At 42.7% G+C, this 25,699-nt stretch overlaps 1 protein-coding gene across 4 annotated transcripts; it reads right to left on the minus strand.

Moving 5' to 3' along the window:
* On the minus strand, nt 1-25,616 carry SERAC1 (serine active site containing 1). 4 transcript variants are annotated; one of them, XM_060272784.2, is made up of 17 exons: nt 25,418-25,582; nt 24,005-24,096; nt 21,908-21,944; nt 20,220-20,356; nt 19,602-19,691; nt 16,914-17,045; nt 15,324-15,445; nt 13,792-13,920; nt 12,955-13,068; nt 12,613-12,775; nt 11,412-11,562; nt 9,239-9,380; nt 8,459-8,559; nt 6,542-6,639; nt 4,095-4,277; nt 3,434-3,577; nt 1-1,953 (listed from the first exon to the last, which is right to left on the minus strand). In XM_060272784.2, the coding sequence occupies exons 1-17, from the start codon at nt 25,510-25,512 to the stop codon at nt 1,817-1,819; spliced, it is 2,067 nt and encodes a 688-aa protein (XP_060128767.2). In that variant the 5' UTR covers nt 25,513-25,582; the 3' UTR covers nt 1-1,816. The 4 variants fall into 4 exon arrangements, with proteins under 4 accessions (XP_060128767.2, XP_034964536.1, XP_060128768.1 ...); XM_035108645.2 differs by having other exon boundaries at nt 25,497-25,579; XM_060272785.2 differs by lacking the exon at nt 21,908-21,944 and having other exon boundaries at nt 25,497-25,616.
* Nucleotides 25,617-25,699: the final 83 nt, after the last annotated feature.

The following is a 25,699-nucleotide window of genomic DNA, read 5'->3' on the forward strand; positions in this document are numbered from 1 at the left end:
TTAAAATTGTTTTGGTTTTATTTGAAAATGCCCAAACACAGATACTACATGAATTATATTTACAGTATAAACCACATGTTATTAATTTAAGGGGAGAAGGGGAACACGGCCTGCTTCAAACAGCTCCAACATTACAGATAAAAAAAAAACATTTTCTGTGCAAGGCAACACAGCAGCTTGTTTCTAACAAAGAGCTCCCCCATTCTGCCTTGTAGGCAGATTTTTTTTATACATACAAAATGGCTCTATTCAGATATCAACCAAACCATGGTTAAGGAAGCTTAGATAAGGTTTGCTATCATGTTCAAACCATAGTTTGTTGTGGGAGCTGGCAAATCAATAAAGTGGGTTTATGCTAATTATGGTTTGGCATGCTTTTTGGTTTGACCATTCATAATAATGGCTTTTACTTCACCTCCAGAGGCTACTGCAGCTAACATGGGAATGCTAAGCAGATGGGATATAGAACACCACAACTCCTCACCAGAATTTTCTAGATTGTGTAGTGTTATCAAACCATGGTTTGGCATCATGTCTGAATTGGGCCACTGAGAGTTGATCAAAACATCCGTTCTTAGACTAAAAGAACCATTAAATAACTGTGTCTGAAATACTTAAAAGGCATTTATTCAAAGGGAAGAATCCTCCCCTTTTGCAGTGCTTGGCATTCTGAATATTACAGTATAGAATTGGCTGAGCTGTTCAGATGATGTAGGCCTTAGGTTTGCGTCCATTGAGTTTTAGAATGTATGTGGCAAACACATTCTATGTTACCACAATGACAGTGAAGGGTTAGAAGGCTATCTGCATTAATTCAGCCTTTCATGCAGGAGAAAGCAATGATTTTAAAGTTTATTTGTTTCCCACAACACTCTGATTTAACATGACTAGAGAAAAGGCCACCCCACTGGGAATAATAAAATGAACTAGTCCTTAAAAGAAATTATTATGTATGCTTCACTGGAACTTAGTTCCACTGAGCTCAAGAGGGCTTTCTCTGAAATAAGTGAACACAGGATTGCAGCAACTAAAGTGTTTCCCCTGCTTCCAAAACAAATGCAGTAGCAAATCAACAGTCTGAGGGATATTCTTGCTTCTCCTTGGCAAACAGATGCAAAGGGCACAGTTTAGCTTTGCAGGTTTAGATGTCACTATATAATTTATTCTATTATTTACAGACAGCCTTTCTTTATCACACCAATTTGTCTAATAAGAAATCATACCATAAAACTGGCATTTCTGTTGCTGATGGGTAATCGCGTGTCCTTACGGTGTACTATGTCAGCACATTTACTCCTCACAGTACACCCACACATTACGTTCCAGCATGTGCTCGACCCCAAACCAGCAAGTACATGGGTCTGGCTAAAACGAATCTAGGAAAAATTCTGGGTCTGCACAGCAGGGCTCCAACAGGCAGCAGCAAGCAGGGTTACCTCTTTCAAGGGAAGAAGGGTCACTTTCGAGTAAAAAGGCCATTTCATGTATTTCCTACTGGACTGTAAAGAACCCATTACAAGCTCAGGCAAGAAGTGCTTCCAACTCAAGTGGTGAACAGGACTTTTCACGTATGCTTCCACCAGGTAAAGGCAAAGGGAACCAAAGCTACCATGGATTTTCTCTGTGAGATGTACGGAAGTGCATCTATGCACTTTCATATCCTAGGTACACGCCAAGGTCAGCAGTTAGAGGAGTTGTTAAAAAGCAACTTGACAGCAATAAAACCTTGTGCTGTACCTGTCAATTCAGCCCCCGTTTTAGTCCAGGAATGTGTTAGGAATTACATCAAAGAAGCAAAGCTCTGGTGCGCAGTTCCTCAGTTTCCCAGCTTTCTTTCTAAAGACTCTCGAATAAACTTTACTGTGCGTTGGTAGAGGAAAGAGTCCTTGTTCTTCGGTTTGCAAATATTCAAGTGGCTGACATCTATGGGAATGAGTTCTCCTATGCCTAAATCTGGACAAAAACAAAAGTCAGCGCCAATTATTGTCAAGGAAAAGACACAAATTATACACAGCAGCACCCATCTTGTGATACTGGTGGAGATGCACTTTCCCATTTGCTATGTGGGGACAACCAGGCATGCTTCTATTGTGTGTGCCAACAAGTCCATGCAATAAGTTATTACAATTATCTATGGATCAGAGCTAAGCAAAAATTTTGAGGGGGCAAATAATTTACCTTGGAACCAGGTTTTAAAGGGTGCAGGCTTGTAAGTTAGGTCTTCCATTAAAAGAACAAAAGCCCTAGGGCAGGAAAAGCACCTTAAAATGTATGTTAGTCACAATATCCCATGCGTTAGGCACAGAAGGTATGGTGGGCAAGCTTCTGTCATTGATTCTGCTCATATTGATCCAGAACAGACCCCAATGTACAGTTAGCTGAGTAAAGCATGAACACATTGCAGGGTTCCCAATAATAGACCAGAAGCAATTAATTTCACCCAGCAGAATTTACTACTGAAAGCAAATGAGCATGTTGGTCACAAATCCATACATCTTCAGGATTGGCACTGTCCATAAGAAATCCAGTTGCAGCAGACTTAACTTAAACTTACAATAAGACTAAGATCTTAACACTTAGCATACTATATACAGAATACCACACCAGAAGGAAAGAGAGACAGAAAGTGAAACTTGGGCTCCTTCTGACCTATTATTATAGGAAGCTATGACCTTGACAGAAAGAGATAATAGAACCAGTTTAAACCAGCTGTTCAGCTTCTCTGAGGGAATAACCCAAACATCAGGAACCTCCTGCCTGTTTCCAGGCAGAATAGAAACTTGCTTGTTAGCTAGAAACTTCCTTCTTCCACCAGCTTGGATCACACACAGCAGAACCCTCTTGAATTAAGTGGTACCTCAGAAGTCGAATGGAATCCGTTCCAGAAGTCCATTTGACTTCCAAAACGTTCGGAAACCAAGTCGTGTCTTCCAATTGGCTGCAGGAACCTCCTGCAGCCAATCGGAAGCTGCAGAAACCCTGTTGGATGTTTGGGTCCCAAATAATGTTTGCTGGAACACTCACTTCCGGGTTTGCAGCGTTGGGGAGCCAAAACGTTCGACATGCAAGGCGTTTGGGATCCAAGGTACAACTGTACTTAACTTTTAATACACAATGCATGGAAACTGTGGGCTCCAACCTTTTTACTGCGGTACTGAAAGTGTTCCTGTAAATTAATGCTCACAGTACTTTAACTGCAAGCAATTTGTAAAGAGCAAGAGAGGAAGAAGTTGGGAGAGGGGTTTCTTTGAGGCTGGCTGATCCAGCCTTACACCAGAAAGACATCAATCATTAATTTTTCTGAAACACTGATTTTTTTCATACGACACTTTCCATCTGCATCCATTTCTGGATGTTTCTATCACAGAACTCTCATGGCTATATCTTGTCAGATCAATACATTTTTAAAAGGGGAATGCTGAGAATATCAGACCTGCAGATTCCACTGGTACTACATGCAGGCTCAGCACTCTACTGACTCGCGTTGGCATTGTTTCTGCAAAACTCAATACAGGAAGGTTCTTATTCTTGGCAAATGAGAGAAAGTCATCGTTCAGTACTTTAAGGTCAGGAGAATCTAGGGGAACAAGAAAGAAAATTAAATGCATATTTCTGATTGTGTTTGCATGCCGCATTTTCCTATGAAAGGTGCACTTGGAATAACTAGATTTAAGTTCAGACAGGCACACCTGCTGTCAAGCCCTGCTTCTGAGGGATTAGTATTAGCATGGCAACATGCAAGCAACACAGTCTTAGATAGCGTGCCATTTACAGTTCACTGTATCCCTTTTGCTTTTCAGTCAGGTTTGCAATATCCATATTCTCTCTGTGTTGTGAACTCTTTCCATTGAACTTTCTTTAAGAAGACTTTGGGGTCTTGAGCAGTTGTCCTTTCACTGAAGTTTTAATTTTATTGTTTCTTTATAGTTGTCTAAATGGCTTTAATTTATTGTTAGCTGCTTTGAGCTCAACTGAGGAAATGTGGGGAATAAGCATCACAAATAAATACATTCCCGAGCCAGGTTAAAAACAATGCAAATGGTTTGTGTGCATGCAAACACTCTAAATATTAAATTACTGCAACCAAAGCATACCTTTGCTGAGCTCCTTAACGCCCACAGAGGGAAAAAGCAGAAATCTAATAGTTTTTGAGTATTCAGCCAACCTGGAGCCATGATGAGGGACGCTATAAAACACAATTCCCTGGGTGTTGTTTACAATGGAATTCATATCAGAGTCCTTGGAAGCATCCAGAAGCATCTTCTTGACTAGGAGACCTGAAAAGAAAATATATTTATAAAGTAGGACCAATGCAAGAATGATGCTTAAATTTATGTACAAAACATCCTATCCTATTTCTCCTTCATCTGTTAGATGTGCTCCTTGAAAATGAAAATGCAGAAAAGCACCAATATATTCTGCAAGTTAGGCAGATATGGTAATATACTAAATAAGAGCAATGTAATCTTATTATTGTTAATGCCAGCTAGCAATGGGTTTTTTTGTTGCCGTGTTTTGATATTTTGTTTTTTAAAAAAACCCACTTCTTTCTATTTGCCAATAAAAATGGGGGGGGGGCACTTTCTCCTTTTTAGTGAAGATTTACTTTTACCTCAAAGGTAAATAATAACTATCATCCTGGTATGTCAGAGAAAATATGTGTATAGCTAAAACCACTGCTTCTTTTTTCATTTCCACCAATGTAACATTCAATTAAAACAGATCTGAGTCAAATCCCTACACTTAACATGCAGTTTTCAATTCCCTAATTTAGTTTCCTCAGAATCTCTGCAAGGAAAATAGTTGAGGAATCTCTGCAAGGAAAATAGATCCCCTACTGGAGAAGATTCTGGAGAAAATATCAAGGGATTGAATAAGACAGTAAATTGACTTAAAGAGTTTACATTGTTTAAAAAACAAGCTACTATATTATTCTACTACTGGGAAAAGTGAATTCTTGAATAACACTGATAAAAAATCCAAATATATTCTATGCCGCCCCTAAGTAATCACCCTGTAGAACAGCAGAGAATTTAAGAACTTCTTGTTGGTTTTTATGGACCTTAACCGTATATATGCCCTATTTTTATTTTTATTTTGCACCAACTGGAAGTTGGGTATTACTCAAAATCTCAAGAATGGTTTTGTGAAAATTAACAACATGTGGTCTTATTGCCTATCTAAACTTTCTACATGTTAATGACTTGGTCGTTGCCAGAACAATCTCTTCAAATAAAGGTTAAAGGTGAGGTGCTGCAACTGCAAAGGTGCAGCCTGTGGCGACATCCCATGTGAGGATACCACAGCCAACCCAGGACATCATGCCCAATCAGCCAGCATTATTACACTGACAACAGTAGGAACAAGTAGGGAGGTACACAAATATATTATTATTATTTACATTTGTATACCGCCCTATAACCACAGGTCTTTGATAAAGAGATTGCAGTTGACAGGTAAAACGGCGGGCTAAAGTAACTACTGATATGTAATGTCAAGGTAGATGTATATCCAAATGATTGTATGCCAACACAGAGACATGAAGTCAGCACATGGCATATTGGGAGCATATCCATCCTAGCAGGGATCAGCAGATCAGTTCCTCATCTGGGGTCCCCACTAGCTGCCATTTTGGCTCTCTGAGGGAGACGCAACTAGTCTCCCTCTTACAAGCAGGCACACTCAGTGGCAATGATATAATGGGCTGCGAACTAAATGGATTCTGAGTCCCGATCAGTACCCAGTGAGTGCTTGACTTCTACCCATAACATCACTGTTACTAGGTAACCCCACTCACAAGCATGAGGGGAAATACAAGGCCGGCAGCTGTGGCAGCCCCACCAGAGCCCCAAGTAAGAGGGTGGTCGGTGCTGGGAGACCACTATGCCATTCTGACAACAACCCGCCCCGCCCCCCCAAAAAACCCATGGAACTGGGCCTGCCAACCTAGTTATCCATTTGTACAGATGAGACAATCAGGTTCAAAACCTGAAATTCAACGAATGGTACAGGGGAAAAAACCTCCACTGTCTGAGCAACCAACCACATGTATGTCAGGAAAATTGCTGTTGGCCCTGCAGTTCATGATACCACTTCCTGTGGCAGTTCTTTTGAAACATATATAGTCTTTCATGGTCCTCAAATAGAACCATTTTTTTTACACACAGTTAACATTATGGATGTTAGCCTATTTCTGTCTATTTCTGGTTCATGCCATTTTGTAAAATATCTATCTATGAATAGGTATTTAAATACCTATTTCTGAAAGTAATTTCTCACAGAACATGCACGTCTAGATCTATTTTATCGTGCATTTCTAAATATGTTTTATCCTAAAATGCACATTTTTAAAAGAAAATTGCAAAATTGGGGGAAATGTGACATCCGAAGCAAATTATAACATGGTTTAGGGTGATGTGGATCAGGTCAGTTCACAAAGGTCAAATTCCTCAAGCACCCCTAGTTAACACAGTTGAAATACTTGAAACTGCAGAATAGTGCAATTTAAAGAAAAAATTAAATAAAGATTCAATGGACTTGCCCCCCATGCTGTGTGACAGCCATACAAGAGGTCTATCTCCAACACCAGCAGATCGCAGTTTCTTGAGAAGCTCAGTGCTCTTGTACGAAAGAGACTCCCTGCAAATCAAGGAGAGAGAACCAAGTAGCAGATGCAAAGGCAGTGGCTTTTAAACCCTGTTCTGGGAAACACTGGACAGCCAAGGAAGCTTGCAAGGGCCCCTCAATCAGGTCAGTATTGGTGAGCAAGCTTTACTGAGAAACAACTTGTGCACCACCTACAGGCATGGGAGAGGGTTGGGTATTTTCTAGGCCACATTCTCAGATCAAGCAGGGCGATACTGAAACCCCAAAGGTCTGGCCAGGGTCCCACCTATTTTCATGGGTGCCCTAGAACATGCCTAAGGATGTTCTGTAGTACATTGGGATCCTTTGGCAGATGCACAAGTAGCTGATGTGGAAAGGGTTTACTACTGAGAACAGAACGTTTCAAAACCACTCCAGTTATTAAAAAGCAAAAATGTTGTGCATTCCAGTTAGGTTGAGCATGCTGCTGCTTAATACCCCTTTCCAATCAGCATGGATGCTATAGAGATTTTGGGTGCAACTCTGCGCACAGTTCAGGCTGTTTAAATCCCACTGAGGTCTACGGGATTTATGCAGCCTAGCTGTGTGCAGGATTGCAGCCAGAGTTGACCCAAATATTCAAATAGGCCTTTTTAGTTAAAACTTCAAGAAACCTATGGGGACTTGTTCCAAAGCAGAAGAGCACACAAAATTCTAGAATTCAGCAGGGTCTTTAGATGTCGTCTCAAGGGTCCTTGGCAGCATTACAGATTCATTCCTTAAAAGCTGGCGTGCTTATAAATAGCAATGCAAACTTTCCAGAACTGCTTGTGAATTTATACCGGCAGTTCACCTTAGTCTTAAGGTCACAGGATTTGCTGTGCATGCAGTTATGAATATATATATATATATATGCGCAGAATTCACCAAAGCTGGTGTTTTAAACTGTCAAGGACAATCAAAACTGTGCCTCCTGTGGCACTTGAGGGAGGGGACACAGCTCAGTGACAGAGGACAGGCTGTACTCAGGCTCAGACCCTTGGCAGTTCTGGTTTATAAAACTATCTCAGGGAGCAAGCTGGGAACTCTGTTGCGAGACATTACAGAGTTGATGATCCCTGGAATAGAGAACCCCAAGCAAAATGGACCAGCGATATGACTGGGTATAAGGCAGCTTCATACGTGCCAAAGGATGGCCCAGCCAATTCTGCGAAACTGGAGCTTACAAAACACGATCAATTATTTTGATCAAATGCAAATGTGTATTTAGGCTGCTTACAACTGTCACCATCATTAGTTCCTAAACAATACAAGATACTTTACAAAGCAGAAATGGAAATCGCCATGCCTGCCTCTGTATAATCACACAGTTTCTACTACTTCCCACCTGTCAGGGGGCTCCCACAGGGTCCACGGGAGGAGGTGGAAGGGAGATCAGGTTATAGGGATCCCCGGCCCCTCCTCTCCAGTAGTACCTCTTCCAGCCGGGGAAGCAGCAACGCCTCCAGTGGTGAGGAGAGGGGGGTGGTCAGCACGGGGAGGAGGGGGCTTGAGGATGTTGGGTCGGAGCCCTCGCACCACCTTCAAAGGGAGACGCCACTTCCGTTGCCCCAATTACGCAGGGGGCTCAAACGCAAAGAAGGTAGGAGGAGATTGGGGGTGCCTAAGATATTTTGCTGGGGTCGTAACCGGAAGAGGGCACTCCCAGATTCTGCGAGTGACTGAGACAGACATGAACTTGTAGCTCTGCACTGTATGCACTGTATGCACAATAAACCTGTAAATAGTCAGGTTGGGAGTTTGGCATTGTTACTCTTGAGCAACCAACACACGATCCTGATACCACCCCATTTGTGTGCCCTTCATTTTTTACCTGTAGCTGTCCACGGGACATTTTGCTCTCCAGTCACTCAGATGTGTATCATACTCCACAGATATAATTCTAAGTGATGGGCAGTCAGATGCCAACCATGTCTACATTGAGAGTACATGAAAACAAGACAGAATATTGGATTCACAAAAGTTCTTGGGTTTCAGGCATTGAAATCAAGACCAGCTATCTATTTTCAAGGCAGACAGTGAATTGGAAGAGTAAAGTATGGTTACAGAACATTGAAACTGAAGCTTCTTTCTGAAGTAGTTTGCTAGAAGTCCATGTAATCTGAACTAATTTTTCTTTTAAAAAACATTAATTCAGTGTTAGCATACAAGGTATCACCACCACAGTACCCCCCCCCCCCAAATGTAGGCATTTTCACTCCAGGCCATAGCACTGTTGTTATTGTGGATGGTTTAGTTAGGTGTGCCGCTAAATCTCTGCATTCTACTCTGGTAGCAGGCCCCAGAAAAGCTAACTTCACTCAATGCACTATGCCACTATAGCTCGGGCTCCTTAGCCAGGTTAACAACACACAGCTGAAAGGAAGGGAATTGAGTTTAGCCTCCCTTATCCATTTTCATACACCGGAAGCAACAAACAACCCAATAAGCACAAAGGATTTCCCCCATACCCAGGGCTTTTTTCAACTGGAACTCATCAGAACTCAGTTCCAGCACCTCTCAGGTGGGTGCCACTACCATTATAAGAGAACAAGGGAAGCTTTCATGGTGAGTTCTGGCACCTTTTCCCCTAGAAAAATAGCACTGCCCATACCTTTGGCCAACACTCTGTATAATCATCTTCTGTATCCACTTCCTTCTCAGCAGCAGGCTGCTCTATGTCCTGTTGCCGCCATGTTTTAAATGCTGCTCCCAAAAGACCATGAACGAAAAGGACATCAGCTTTAATAGGCTCACTGGTAGTGGAAATAAGAAGTCGCAAAAGGGAATATGCATTACTAGAAGCTGGCATCCAAAGAACTGCTATCAAATCACATGTACTGGTTAAGAGTTTTGGACTAACAGCTGGGACTCCACGGTTCAAATCTCCACACAGTCATGAAGCTTACAGTCAGTCACTCTTAACCTAACCTATCTCAGAGCTATTGTGAGGCTAAAATGGGAAGAATGAGAACTATGAATGCCATTTTGGAGGAAAGCAAAAGCAAAATGTATTTTTGGGCCCTCAGTGGAGCCTTATGGTTGACACAGTTGCAATGCTGTAGCAATAGAAAAGGCCATAATGGCAGAATTCTCCCATTATAATCTAGAGCAGGGATAAATAACCTTTGTAGGGTTGGAGGGCTGCATTCCTTTCTGGGCAACCTTCTGAGGACCACATGCTAAAGCAGAGTAGCAAATGTGAATTTTACCTTTGTACAGTCGGCTAGTTTCTACACACATTGACAGAGCCCTACAGATTCTAGGCTTAGAAGACACTTCTTTTGAGCCGCCTGGTATTTTGATTAACCACCCCACTACCTATCTTCACCCCTCACCCTCCACAGCACACAACCCCAGAATGATCTTAAGTGTTGTGAAGGTTCTTCAGAGCCTCCTCTTGTATTTGCCCCTTCTGGGTTCACTTTTCCCCCCTCCTCTGCCTTTTTCTTCAAAAGTCTTCTTCTGTGCCATTCTTTCAGCCTCTGGGCTCCCTTGTCACTTGCTTCTCTACAGCCTACACTTCCCAAAGCTGCACCGTATTATATAGCTCTACATTGCTCCCCAAAACATTTGGTCCTTGGAACCAGCAAGGCAAATCCAGAAAATATTAGTTAAGTGGCAAACTCCTGACCTCAGTGAGATTTACATATATGGTTAAGAATCTAATCTTCCTGAGTTTAAGGAAATTTAGGAATACCTAAAGTTTCTCTGTATTGGAGCCTGCTACTAAACCATTGCATTGCAGGACCTCTTTTCAATGAGACAAAGGAACTTCTTAACAACTGCAGGATGTATTCTACTAGGGGGAACATTTTCTGTCCCAAGATGGAATGATATGGAACAATTTGGGCTGCAATCCTATAGCCACTGAAATCCCGACTGAACTCAATGGGACTTGATTCCAAGTAGATTTGCATAGGATTGCACTCACACTAATGTGTTCAGAGTTCTTTCTGACTCTATTCACCACTATAATAATGATGGTAATAATAATAATAATAATAATAATAATTTATTAATTATACCCCGCCCATCTGGCTGGGCCTCCCCAGCCACTCTGTACTGTCCACCATCAGGGAAGCTATGAGGAATAAATGGTACGGGCAGGGTTGGCCCAAGACATTTTTGCACTTGAGGTGAAGCACGAAATGGTGCTGACCCATTTGGAGAGAAGGATGAGTGAAGATTTACATCAGGAACAAGTGGGAAATATATACATTGGGAACAAGGGTGGGAGGAGACCAGCAGTGCTTCCTATTTGCCAAGAGGCCACTGTAGAGGCAGCCTTGAAGAGGCACATCTGGCTTCCAAGGAGTGCGCTGCAGCTGTTACTGCCACCATGGCAGCAGCAGTGGGCAAGACATTCTTTGGAAGCTGGATGCAATGCCCCTGTGGATCCTGCCACCTGAGGCAGTTTCCTCACCTTGCCTCACAGATGGGCTGGCCCTGGGTACAGGGTAGTCATAAAGGCGGACATATTTTTCCCCTAAGCCTTTCAAAGCAGTGTTGTGCATGTGCATGCCTGTTGCAAGAATACATGAGGTCGGGTCAAATGGAATAGCTGCACAGCAACTTTCTCCAGAGACAATTTCTCTTAGGTGCCTTTCATAAATGCCATTGTTCACCTACAAGCCATCATGTAAGGAGCAAGCATTTAAGATCCGGCCCTGCAAGGAATCTATCCACAGAGCAACAGGTGAACTTTAGAATGGAGAGGCTTATTGTGAGTAATGAAGTGGTAGTAGTGGAGGGAGGAGGCAGAGAATAGGAGGCTCTCTCCTTACTTGGTTCGATATTGTGGGTGCAAAAGATATACTCCTTCTGGATACTTCTCCTGCACCGTATCCCTGTCTAGGTTGGCCAAGGCTCTTGCTGCATGGGAGGATTCCATGACACGTGGAGACTTCATCATATGAGCAAGTATAGAAACCCAACCTAGGATTGAATCAAGCAAGCATATGTATCATCACCTGTAACTGACCAAAAGGGCAATCCATTTATTAAACATTTTAAAAGGGATACAAGTGCTGCTACTGTGCAGTGGAAAAGAAACACAAAGAAACACACAAACACAGTATGTTCTTTGACAGTTCCCATAAAGCTTGATAAGTCTCCTGGTGTCTAAAATATAAAATTGTGATGCTCTGCTGGATATTGTTTCTCAAGCTCATCATTTAAAGGTGCAATGCAGGTGTTCTTTTATGACGAAGTTCAATATGTCAAAGATTAATTGTGGTCAGTCTATATGTGCAGTGGAAATCACACGGTAAAGTATATTTTTCTGGACTCGATGACAGCAGTCTGCGAGAGGGGTTGCCTGTTCAAATATTTCCCTATTTAAAAACAACAACACTCCTTGCACTTTTAGAACTAGCATACCAGGGGAAAGGGCCCACCCTAGCCTTCCTCCAATATGCTACTTGTCTGCTTGCAGGGGAGCATTTGAACAGGCAACCATCTACCTGATACAGCCCACCGCTGAAAATGCTTTACGAGTTGCAGTTCTTAAATTTTTTTATTTTTTTATTTCATTTCCACATTTGATAAGAAACGTAGGGAACTGCAGTACTGGTGCACGGAGGGACCACAACCCTTTTCTAAACATCCATTTAATATGCGGTTCTCAGAATGAGAATGCATCAGACATTCAACAGATAAGAATGGATAATCGGCTGACTGTATAAATAGGCTTAAAGTGTTAAATAATAGAAGGAAACATGTCGCCTACATCAGTAGGCTATACTTATGCATACTTATGCTCTTCCATTAAGGTTCATTCATAATCCAGCAATGAATTCCTTTCACCTCGGACCACTTGGCACATTATCTCAGACTACAGTCCTAGGCACACTTACCTGGAGGCAAGCCCCAATGAACCCAACAGAATAAAAAGCACCTGCCACTATTATAAAGAAAAGGCTACAGGGTCCCATTTCTTTCATCGTTAATTCTCCATTTTTCAGAGACCATAAGCTTTGCTATTACCTGCACAAAATATAGATGAATGAAGCTGTTCATTAAGCGCCATGTTCCCAATTATGTGAATGATGCTCCTCTGTATTTGGGGGGAATCCTTGCGGATTTGGTATAGTTTTTGCAGCAGCTGAAGCCCCCCACTTGCTTCAATTTCATCACAATGACTAGGAATCTGAAATTAGGCAGGCAAATAATTTGTGACATGTTTTGTCTTCCATCCAGATAGAAATCATTATAGAAATTGCATCTAGGGAACAGGCATATATTTGCAGAGGCTTAGGAAGGTGGTGGCATTGCTACACAGTTCAATTATTATTACAGCAAAAGCCAGCAATGTTGCTACTGAATTACCTTGGAATGATGCACTAAGGCTTGTAAGCAGAAGAGTTCTACAGCCTTTGAAGGGATAGTACTGAGACTTTCACAATAAGGAAGCCCATTTCCACCAAAACACCATAAGCCCCCCTGGAATAAAATATATATATATTAAGGAATGTATTTCAATTCATTTCAAAAAAGATAAGTCAACACTGAAAGCTTTCCTTACAACTAGGTTTGTAAGACTTGCATTTAAGGATTAGGCCATCTTGGTAACTTGACGGGGCAAATGGAAGAGAGGTTCAACTTCCAGCCTCCACAAGATGTTCTGGCTAATGCTTCCTGTTTATGGTAGCTAGGACTAGTTGGAAAGATAGCAAAACAGGCAGGCCAGCAGAGCTTTCCTGCTATCAAGATTACCTCCCAAACTATTAAACTATTGAACATGGAAATGAATTTTTGATATTTTTTTTCTTTAAAAAGTAATCACCAGCCTTTATATTATCCTGACTTTCTTTCTCAAGAAAAAAATTTATTTCCTTAAGAATGTTATTGTGTGTGTCAGGAGTCACCCAAGGAGATGGATTCAATGAATTTCCATTCCTAGAACATATTAAGAGCTGGAAATAATAGTAAGAAGAAAAAAGGCAAGCGAACAGTCATTTCTGCTAGCACAGAATGGTACATAAAACTTAGGAACTTACTGGCAGGCAGAATGTTTTTTTAATGGTTTCACACATTAACTGGAAGACAGATTAGGTAAACACAGACATCAGGATAAAATTGTTTGGTCAAGCCCCTTCCACCTTCATTGGTAACTCAGAGCATGCATTGTTCCATTTTTGCCAAAATATTTAGTTAGGAACACACCTTCCGTGCAGCGATGGTCTGGCTGCTTTCTCTTAAAGCCAATGATGTAAAATATTGTACACATGGGTCAAGATCTGTCTGAGGTAAAGCTGCCAGCAACAGCATAAGTTCATCTTCTGAATAACAAGCCTGTAATGTAAACCAAAAACACCTGTTAACATCTCCCACAACAGCAGGCATCAGGAAATTATGTAAAAACACTGAACCGTGTGAAATGACCAGTTCACATCAGAAAAATGTAGTGCCTAACTGCTGTTGAAGTTACTGCCCTAGATGCCATGGGTCTTAGATATCTTGGAAACTGCTTCCATATGTTTCATCTTGCCCTCCATAATATGCACAGCAAGGGCCACCTAACAATAACATCAATTTGAACTGACTTCCAGATGTGGTACTACAAGGATGAGGATTTCTCTAGATGTTTCTGCTCACTGCTAGCTCTAGCCAAAGCTAGTTTAGAGAGACACGTCCCAGCCTGCCTGGAAGAACAGTCTGTCACATAGTTCAGTTCTGCCCTAAGTTTTGCAAAGTATAACTCTTTCCAGGACAGTTTGCAGTCCCCAGTCTGAGCATCCAATAGTTGCCACTCCTCACCTTCTGGACTCATTCCAATTAATCTTTTATGTCACTGTGTTTTGTCCTTCGATCTTTCCCTTTCTTGCTATGGGCTGGATTCAACTAACTGCTCCTATTGAGGCCTGCACAATGGAGCTTCCCCTTCCCCCTGCACACCTCTCAAGCTCTCCAGTTTGACTTGGGAGCATAGCTGCCAAGTCTCCCGTTTTTCGCACGAAACCCCCCGGATTTTAATCCGTTTCCCGCTGTTCTCCCAAACAGAAAAAAATCCCGGAAATCTCCCAGATTTCCTACCTGCCAGGGAGGCTCCATTTTGGGTGCCGCTCTGCCCATGTCTGGGCACCGGAAACCAGGCAGAGCGGCACCGGAAGTCGCTTCTACGCATGTCCGGACATGTGTAGAAGCGACTTCCGGTGCCGCGCCGCTGCTGATCCCGCATTTTTCAGCAGGAGACTTGGCAGCTATGCTTGGGAGGCGAGAACCCCTAGAACAGCACACCAGAGGACAAGAAGGGAGATTGTTCCAGTAGCAATGTTTGCACTGACGGAGCAACCTCCTTTGTCATACATTGATTTCCTCTCTGTTTGCCTACAGACTTCAGTTCATTCCTATGTCCCTGCCTCTACACTCCCAGGGATAGCATGGATTGACATATCCCTGGCCTCATCTCCACTTCTCACTCTGTTCATTCCAGGCTGCACCATGACTCTGCCCCTTAAATCTAAAGCTCTGATCTTGAAGTCACCATCAGCCGTAGGGACTGGATAATGAAAGATACCTTCCATAACTTAGGAAATGTCAAACCAACTCTTAAGATTTCAAAATGTTGTTAATCCACATAGATGACAATGTAAATCAGTTATTATGTTAGACCAGCTATATGGGTTGACTCCTAGACACTAGATTTCAGAATACTTCTATGAAAAACGGTGAAGTCTGGATTTCATAATACGTACATCTTTTTGTTTTGGTAAAAGATGGGGTAGCAGGAAAAACCGCAGGTCAACATCTTTACTTCGAGCTAAACCAATAGTAGTTTTCTGATCACTTGCTTGGGCAGCTGTCCTATACTGATAATCTGTATTAGAACAAACAGAGTTAGGACTTAAACAAACTTGAAATATTTCCTTTTGTTTATAAAGTTTTGTAAAGTCCATGCAAGCAAGCAATACAAATTTGCAATTAGTAAACGCAAGTGAGGACATATGGTAATTCACAATGTATGGAGGAACAGAAAAGGGAGAGACTTTCCATCCTTCTGTTTGGAAAGGACTGTATGCACTAAGGTGTCGAACATACACAAGATGAAAAAAATATCAATTTTTCACAGTGAGGGGGTGGAAATAGCTGCAGCACTGATATGAAACCCTAGTGTCTGCATTTAGTTTTTTAAACTTGTCAATTTATAAATTTATACACCAGGCGCTCACATGAACGTTCATATCATCCTTAAAGCATTGGACTTCAATGGGTAGGTTGTCCCGGTCCCTCAGGTGCTCTAGTTATCTCCCGCTTAGACTACTGCAATGTGTTCTACGTGGGGCTACCCGGGAACTACAACTAATCCAGAAAGCAGCAGCTAGACTGGTGACTGGGAGCAGCCGCCGAGACCATATAACACTGGTCCTGAAAGACCTACATTGGCTCCCAGTACGTTTCCGAGCACAATTCAAAGTGTTGGTGCTGACCTTTAAAGCCCTAAATGGCCTCGGCCCAGTATACCTGAAGGAGTGTCTCCACCCCCATCGTTCTGCCCAGACACTGAGGTCCAGTGCCAAGGACCTTCTGGCGGTTCCCTCGTTGCGAGAAGCAAAGCTACAGGGAACTTGGCAGAGGGTGTTCTCGGTGGTGGCGCCCACCTTGTGGAACGCCCTCCCATCAGATGTCAAAGAGATAAACAACTATCTGACATTCAGAAAATATCTGAAGGCAGTCCTGTTTAGGGAAGTTTTTAATGTGTGACATTTTAATGTATTTTAATCTTTGTTGGAAGCCGCCCAGAGTGGCTGAGGAAATGCAGCCGGATGGGTGGGGTACAAATATTTATTTATTTATTATAGTCCAACACTCTAACCCCTTTCCCACACTTTTAAGTGACATTTTCAGATCAGCTCCAGTTGCAACAACAAGGTTGTTCATATTGTTGCACTACCGTATTTGTTTAAGATTTCAAGAGCAAGATAACGATTGAGAAAATAAACAGCAGACAGTATGGAGAAAGGTCTGGTAAAAAAATCAGAAGTTGATCCCATGTTGAAGGCTGAAATTAAACAGGATGCTAAATATGAAAATGCTGCAGTGATTTTCCAGTATATAGAAAATCTATCCAATGTACACCCACTAGTGTGAGCATAACCCAAGTTAAATATTTACAAAGTATGTACAGTTAAATATGTACAACCCCCCCCCATTTTAAAAAACAAAATACTGAGATGCTCTCCTGCACAAATCTCTTTCACAGGAGAACTTTATCTTATATTGTATTCCTATCCCTTAGCCTGAGGGCCACAAGTTAAAACACTAGCTTTCATAACAGAATACCTTACCATGCCAGTAGCGATTGGAGGCTAATTCCTGCACAGCTTGTAATCGGACCATTTTATCTTCTGACTGGCTCCTTTTCACAAGGAGCCACAAGGCACACTCATGCTCATCTGCGTCATAAGTACTGAAGCGTTCTTTACTCAAAAAATAAAATAAAAATCATGATTGCAGTTGTTCATTAAACTTTGCATTATCAGCAGAAAATGAAGATAACTTCTTCCAGAAGCAGCATTTTAATGCATATTATTCAACAAATGGAATCATTATTTATACAGCAGTATAATTATTATATATTTATTTATACTCTGCCTTGCCCCCGACAGGGACTCAAGGCAATTTACCAATAAAAATAAAAACAGTGCACAGTAATGTAGCCTTACAAGACGTCCCCGTTTCCTGGGGACAGTCACTGGATTTGCATATAAGTCCCTGGACAAATTCCATCCCATCCCTGGAATGTCCCTGGAAACGCAGCAGCAGCAGTCTCAGCAGCCAGAAGCAGTTGGCTCTGGCTGGCTTCAGGAGCTGCTCGGAAGTCCTCATATGATGTTGGTGCAGGGCTCCAAGATGCAGCTTCTGGGCTGCCTCCACCCTCCCTGACCCCAGCAACTAAACTGTGAAGGGTTGCCTATCAGAGCAGCTTCCCAACTCCTACTTGCGTGCAAGCAGGAGGGGGCAGGGATCTCTCAGTTAGGCAACGGGAAGCCTCCCTTCCCAGCTGGGGGTTCCCCGCCCCCTCCTGCTTGCACACAAGTAGGAATGGGATTGGGGCTGCTCTGATGCGCTGCCCGAGCCTCACCGCTGCTGCTCTCGGCCCTCCTTCTCCGCCTTCCATGCCTGACCCACTGTGCACCGCTTCCTCACCACCACCACTGAAGAACTAACAACTCAGGAGCTGCCCAGGCTCATGAAGAAAGGAGATAGAAGCCTTGGAGGAAGGGGAAATGTGGCAGTTGAGGTCAAAGTGGTGGCCGCCCCTCTGCCACTGCCATCGCTGCAGCATCAATGTCCCAAACGTGTAGTATTTAATTAATTAATTAGTCCCCGAATTCATTGGAAAAAATCTGATAACCTTACAGTAATGAGCTGAAAGTCCAGCAGGAGAGAAGAAACAGTTATGTATGCTGTATGCTGATAAAAACCATTATTGTGTAATTAATTATGCTCTGCATATAAGCTGTGCTTAAAAGTGTTCTAAGTACAATATTCCGTACAACAATCCTGTTTAGAAAGTCAGTATTATCATTTGCATCTTGCTATGATACAGTGGCTTGTGTTAAATCACTGATTTCCCTGAAACATACTTCAAAGTAAAAATGCTTAGGAATGACATCACCCGTCTCAAAATCCTATATACAGTATTTGATGACTAAGTGGATTTAAGCATAACAAAGCATGAACTGGTGAATGGCATATTCACAGACTGTTTCAATAGCTGCAGCCACCGGGCCACATTTCAAACGCTCAAGATTTTGTAGGCTCAAGAAGATCAATGTAACTTTTTATCAGGCTAGGGTACAGATGGGGCCTTTCCACACCACACACCCCTCAAAGACTCTCTGTCTTCATCAAATGCTTGAAGGAAATAAATGTTAAGGATTTTCCAATGTGGAGATGCAGACATGGGGAAAACCTCGGGTTGCAGTCAATGTAGTGCTAAGGAGATTGTTCTGCCGGCACAAACATTCCTGCTTGCCTGATGGAATAATCTCCCCTCGCCTTCCCCATGTGCTGCTCTGGGGGTTCTCCCAACGCAGGGGTCCACAAATTAAGGCCCGGGTGCCGGATGTGGCCCACATGAGCCAATTGTGCGACCCCCAACAACCCCTGCTGCCGCCCGCTCTTACCGGTACGCCGTGGTGCGGTTGCCCATCTCCGGGCCGGTGCAGCACCAGAAATAGCTTGTGCGCACGCGCATAAGCTATTTCTGGTGACGCGCCAACCCGGAAATGCACTGGAAATGACGTCTGCGCATGCGCCGAAGTCATTTCCGGAGCCGCTCTGCACCAGAAGAAGCGAGTGCGAACACATATGGAAGCGTGTTTTCCCGCCCCGCTGCATGATTGGCACCAGAGGAACCGGCCTAAAGCCGGGTAAGTTTGGGGACCCCTGTCCCAATGCTTCACAGCAGATTTGAGGAGGCCACGATGAGAGGGGAGAGTCCTGTTGCACTAGCAGGAATCATCGCACTAGCTTCCACTAACACAATGATTTAATTGAATACGGCCCATTATTTTACTCAGAACGGACCCACTGACATTAATGAACCTAGTCATGTTCATGAATTCAATGGGTCTGCTCTGAGCAAGACTTAGGTGAATACCACCCTTTATGTTTGTCAGGGGAGTGTTAAAGGTGGCAATCGTAGGTTGGAAGATGAGAAAGGGTGTTATGCAAGGTCTTTCAGTTCCAAGTGAAGATGATCCCCATAGAACCCAAGATGCAAGGTAGCACACCAGATAAGCAGTCTACAGAACAGGAAAGCAAGGAACTGGGTTTCGAGTGAATGAGGTAGGCAGAGCTAATAGGCAAGGCAGGAAAGCAAGCTGGGCTTCATGCCTTCACCATCATGATCATCTTGTGAACTACACAGGGCGTTTCAGTGGACGCTGTCAGAGTCTAAGAGCAAAGTTAAATAACCAGACCTGGCAGTAAAACTTTTAAGGTATAGCAGATTTGATCAAACCTACCATCAAATGGTCTTCGGAAAATTCTAGCATTTGTTTCTAGTATTTTCCTTGCTGCTCTGTGAAGTTCTTTTCTCACTTGGTAAATAATCCCTATTAAAAAACAACAAAAGCGCAGATTTAGTTGGGGTCATACAATACATAAAGGCTGCTGTCATATTAAGCACATTTCTTATAGAGATAATGTTCTATTACAAACTCTCCCTCCCACACGCATATTTCTCTGGGCTCTAACTATGACAAAACCTGCCAGTCAGGAAAAACTGTACAAAGGCACCAGGTGTATAGTGCTGCAGGCCAAGCAATGGCTGGCTCCCAGGTATGCCTGAGGATTAATGGGGCTTGGCTGCTTGCCCTGGCTTCTAGGAATGAGTGTTCATAACATCAGCAGCACTCTTAAGAGCTCTGCACATAGACTAAGAAAACTTCCAGTCAGAAGATGCATTTGTTCAACCTGAATTCTGAAAGAATACAGGCAAAATCCTGGTTCTTGTGAAGTAAATTTTTCTACTAATCTCAGCACTGCAGTACTCTTTATTAAACATAGAATTCATGTTATTTCCCACCACTTTGTTCTCTACATTATTTCTTGAATACCATAAAAGCCCAACAGTCTCTTACCTTGATATTCACTGGGATCTAAAGAAACTGTTTGTAAATAAATGTAGGACTTCAGTTTTTCTTGCTGTACCACTTGGGTATCGAAAGAGAACAACTTCCTTAAAGCCAGAACTTCATATATAGCAAAGATGCAACCACTTTAAAAAGAAAGATATCAGTTAAAGTATTAATACAAATATTCAAATATGACTTTTCTTAAGATGCAAATTGGGAAACATGATGGGCTGGTTCAGGCATACCGATCTGGTCCAATAAACTATGGTTTATCAGCCCAGGAAGAAGCTGTTGCCCATTCACTCCCTCTTCACCCCTCCCCCTGTTGTGCCCAGCTTCAGCAAAGTTATTTTGGTTTCTTAAACGAGTGTCCCTGTGACATTCAAATCCAGTAACTCAGATCATGGTTAGGAAAGGCCTGACCAATGAACCATGCAGATGTGCAGCAGGGAGATTCATCTTGTGACATCCTAGCAGTTCTTTTACAGCAGTCTGAGAGCTTTAGATGGCTCATATCCAACACAAATTTTAAAATACAGATCTCTGTTGTCAGCAATGAAGCCTGGAGGAGTACAGAAGAGGGCAAACCACCACGAAACCTGCCACTTCGCCCTGCTTATTCCCAAGTCTGAGCAATCTTTGATTGAAGCTGTAACATAAGTTCCTTTGGCAATAGGATCCACAGTATTCAGCTGCCAAACAGGGAGGCAAAGGAACAGTTACAAGGTTGAAGTAGTTATAGGTAGGTAGCCACGTTGGTCTGCCATAAAACAAAATAAAAAAATTCCTTCCAGTAGCACCTTAGAGACCAACTAAGTTTGTCATTAGTATGAGCTGAAGGTATCTGAAGAAGTGTGCATGCACACAAAAGCTCATACCAATGACAAACTTAGTTGGTCTCTAAGGTGCTACTGGATGGTTGAAGTACTTTGCACATGCCACTCAACTGCACAGTGAGTATTCAATGCTTTTCACTGGAGAAGAGCAACACACAGCTGACCTACTTCCAAAATGAGCATTAAAAGTGCAAGTTTGATTATTATTTTAATGTCCATTTTGAACCTAGGAAGGTAAAAATTGCCAAGGGCTAAGAAACAAAGTGGAAACCAATAGGAAGTCCAAATCAATTGTTTTTGGCATTTTTAAGATTTGAAGGTACAATTTCCATATAATTAATTAAATGCATTATTTGACAATAATTTCTCTCTTTTAAAAACTACATCTCCAGCACTGTATATTTGCTCATACAGTATTTTACTTCTGAAGTGGCCTTCAGTGCTAAGTTGCCCAAGCTTATTTCACACATATTTTTAGACGAGGCTAAGATTCATACTGTTCCTCACATGTTGGGGAACATCTAATGTGCCACAAGTAAGCATCTGCTCACACAGTGGGGTTCCTCTCTGCTCCCCTCATAGCCCTCCTGTCTACCCCAACAATCTGCTCTGGAGGGTCAAGGACTGGAAGGGAAGAAGAAAAACTGGAGGTCCTGTGACGCAACTATACTTCCATACCGCAAGTGTGTGAACATCATGCAAACAGATGAAAAATTAATACAAAAGTTCATTGACATGAACTTTTGTTATTTTCCAGAGATACAGATACAGATACACACACACACACACACACATATATATATACATTCAATTTTAATCCAATGTTAACTACTTCGATGTTTGCATATTCAAACTTACCCTAGAATAAGTGAGCCAGTTAATTTTGCAAATTTCCCTTAAAAAAAAAAGACTCAGTGTCACTGTATATGCAAAAAAGGTTTTAAAATATTGAATTATTCATCACATCATAAACAGTAATCAGATGGATCCAGCCTTATACTGCAATCCTAACCAGGTCTACTCAGAAATAAGTCCTACTGAATTCATTTGGGGTAACTCCCAGGTAAGTGGAGTTGTACAGCTAATTTAGGCTGCAGCAGAGACATCACCTTGCCGACAAAGCTATGGTTTTCCCAGTAGTGATGTATGGAAGTGACAGCTGGACCATAAAGAAGGCTGGTCACCAAAGAACTGATGCTTTTGAATTATGGTGCTGAAGGAGACTCTTGAGAGTCCATGGACTGCAAGAAGATCAATCCTATCCATTCTGAAGGAAATCAGCCCTGAGTGCTCACTGGAAGGACAGATCGTGAAGCTGAGGCTCCAATACTTTGGCCACCTCATGAGAAGAGAAGACTCCCTGGAAAAGACCCTGATGTTGGGAAAGATTGGGGGCACTAGGAGAAGGGAACAACAGAGGACGGAGATGGTTGGACAGTGTTCTTGAAGCTATCAACGTGAGTCTGACCAAACTGCGGGAAGCAGTGGAAGACAGGAGTGCCTGGCGTGCTCTGGTCCATGGGGTCATGAAGAGTCGGACACGATTAAATGACTAAAAAACAACAAATTTAGGCTGCAGTCTTAGGCCCCAAGTCAATGTGAAAAGTTATGAACAAAGAGCAACTAACTTTCTCTGGCTCCAACCTAATGTAGATATAAGAACACTGTTAAAGCTGCAGCTCTCATGATTATGTTTTACAATTTGCCTTATAATGTGTTCTGTTATGATTCTGAACGAAACCATATTTTGCTTCTTCATTTTTAATAAATAAAACAAAAAGTTAAAAAATAAAGCTGCAATCTTACGCATTTACCTGAAGGGTAAGTCTCAATGAGGTTTATACAAATCCTACAATCTTTGGCACCTTTGCTTGGCAATGAAGCTCAAAGAACTCAATGAGACTTGCTTCTACATAAACATGCATAGGATCTGGCTGGTAAAGTCATTTTTGTTTCCATTAGCAGAAGCAACTTCATTGCTTTTTGTACAGACATGCTCCTTCTACCATCATTCTGATAAGTTTAAAATTACTAATCACGATTAAAGAAATGCACCACCAGAAGCTACTTTCACTTTAACAGCATCAGTCGGGTATTTGGAGGATTAAGTTGTATTAAGGTGCTTAACTTTTACTGATGACTCTAATCAGCATTGTTCACCTTTTCCCCAGATGGCTATGGTTCAGCAGCATCTCAGAGACATGCAAGCTTATCCATCACTAGCATTAGCTTTCTGCATTAGAAAAGAATATTTAAGCTACTCTGTATTTTAAAAATACTTTTAAATTCAGTAAGTCACAAATTATGAATTAGGATTCATCAGCTGATTGCAGTTGACCTATAAAGAAATCACACATCTGCTGGTAGGAGGCAGAACACGATGAAGACTATGATAATAGAATCATAGAATTGTAGAGTTGGAAGGGATCACAATGGTCATCTAGTTGAATTATCAGGTGTAGAACCAACAAACATGGCCTGATCAAAGGCAAGATTTCCATCCTCTACCACTGTAGCATGCGCAATGGAAAATACCCAATGACAAGTAGAATAACAATGAAATATTACTTGTACTCATTGACATTTCTTATTTATTTAACAGGAACTAAAACTTATAAATGAAACGTCAAAGCAGTGTAAATTAAAATAAACAAAACCAGAAGCAGCGAAACACTAATACAACAGAGCTAGAGGTACTAAAAGATCTACAGATTAAAATGAATGGAAAATAAAAAAGTTCTTCACAAGTGCCAAAAAATACTGTAACATAAAGGCTAGCCTCTTCCTTTGGAAATCCCCAATTGAAACAGAGCTGATTGTAGATAACGTATTATCTATTTGTTTTAAACAAGACCTTCCCGTTAAATGATGATCAGCCAATCTGGAAACAACTCATCAGTAAAAATAATGATTAATGTCTTTCCCTTAACCTAGTAATCATAGAATTGCACTTACGGATGTCTTTCCATGATTGGTCAGTCTTCTGGGCTGAACCAAGAGTTCCTATCTTTCGACAACAAATCCCACAATAAGCAGCCAGTGACATTCTGTAAAAGTATGAAATGGTGATAAAGCATGTCAATCTACAAAAAATGCTTTCTAACTGCACAGCAGAAGGCTAGCAGCAAAAGTGCCTGCTTAGTGTCCCTTGAGATGGCATTCCACAGGTGTGGTGCAATAACGGAGAAAACCCTATCTTTTCTACGTACTGTTGCACACCAGCCGAATCTCCAAGCAATGTGAGATTCCAGGGGTTCCAGGCACTTAGTCAGGGCTCATGTTTCCTTTTGGAAATGAGGTACAGCAGAGACTGTGGTGTCTTTATGATATATGGTTTATTTACACATATATACAACCTGACCCTAACAGCATTAGCATCCCAAAGGGATCTCGTTTCTCCCATAGCGGCAGCCTTGGATTCAAACAGGAATCAAACATGGTGCTCTGAGTCTCACTGCAGCTTGCTGCTTTCCCTCTAGTTCAAATCACACCCCCAAAACTCTACTTCAAATGCTGGTTTTCGTCCTTCTCACTATCTGAGTTCAGGGAGAGGCTCTCCTTGGTCTCTCCTTTTCCTTTGTTCTCTTAATGGCCCATCGCCCAAACTATCACCTCAATGCAGGAAACTAATCTGCTTTATACTGTAACACTTGCTTGGATCCAGGGGTTAGAATGCTCTTGCATGCAGCCTCCTTCCTCCCACCCATCCCTCAACACATAAAAAACCCTTCACTGCAAATCTCAGTATTTAGGAAGGCACATGTGGGTGTGGGTTGGGATGGGCCTGTCTGTGCGTTTGCACGAGTGACTCAGTGAGGACGATGCAATCCGGAATGCACCACCCGCGACTGTTGCAAGCACGGCAGACAGCTAAAGAGCCTACCTCGTGTGTCTATCTAATTCTAAGCCAATTAAAGCACCCCTTACAAAACCCATCGAAGCCGCCTAAACGCGGCGCTTCAGTGAAGTGCCTTATGTTATAACCGCGTTAACTTGCTCCGGAGCGACGGTTCCGGAGCAACACATCCAAACGTAGCGGCTGTGTGGGCGATGACTAACTTCGAATTTATGAGTGACGACATTAAGGGAGGAGAAAGGTATTAATTCGGAATGGAAAAGAAGCGTCTCTCCAAAGAACCCTTCCATCCATGCAGGCACGTTTCAGTCGGAATGAAATCCCTAAGTGCAAAAGAGGGCGAGGGGAGTTTTACTCCCAAAGGAGGGCGCACAGGGCTGAGGTCGACCCAAAGCATTCGCCACCGCTTGAAGCAGCAGCAGCTATAGGCAGATAGGCAGCCGGGCCTGGGACGCTGTGCTAAAGCCTCGTGTGCCCTCCCACAGCGCTAAGTCCGCCCCCCGCAGCCTCACCTGCCTTCTGGAGCGCCGGCTTCAGGACCGCATCCCCGCGGCCGCCCATGAGCTCCAGCCTCCTCGCGCCCCCGCCTACCTGTCCATCTGCCCATTCCCAGCTCTCAACCAACGGAGACGCTCTCTGGGGTGGGCGCCGCGTCCGCCCACAGTCCGTCCCCCCACGCACGCACGCGCGCAGCAGCAGCCGCCGCCGGCAGATTCCAGCCAATCCCAGGGCGAGCCGAGACACACACGCGTGCGCGGGGGGGGGGGGCGGGAGCTAGACGGCTTAAAATGTGC

This window comes from Zootoca vivipara, chromosome 3 (assembly GCF_965207765.1).
Source record: "Zootoca vivipara chromosome 3, rZooViv2.hap1.1, whole genome shotgun sequence".
In the NCBI taxonomy this organism is placed as follows: Eukaryota; Metazoa; Chordata; class Lepidosauria; order Squamata; family Lacertidae; genus Zootoca; species Zootoca vivipara.

Coding starts and splice junctions, on each gene's coding strand:
- SERAC1 (XM_060272784.2), bottom strand. CDS start 25,512: ATGGGCAGATGGACAGGTAGGCGGGGGCGCGAGGAGGCTGGAGCTCAT. Junction 15,446..16,913: donor CTCCAATCGCTACTGGCATG/GTAAGGTATTCT, acceptor GTTCTAATACAG/ATTATCAGTATAGGACAGCT. Junction 4,278..6,541: donor GCTGTCACACAGCATGGGGG/GCAAGTCCATTG, acceptor TTTTCTTTTCAG/GTCTCCTAGTCAAGAAGATG.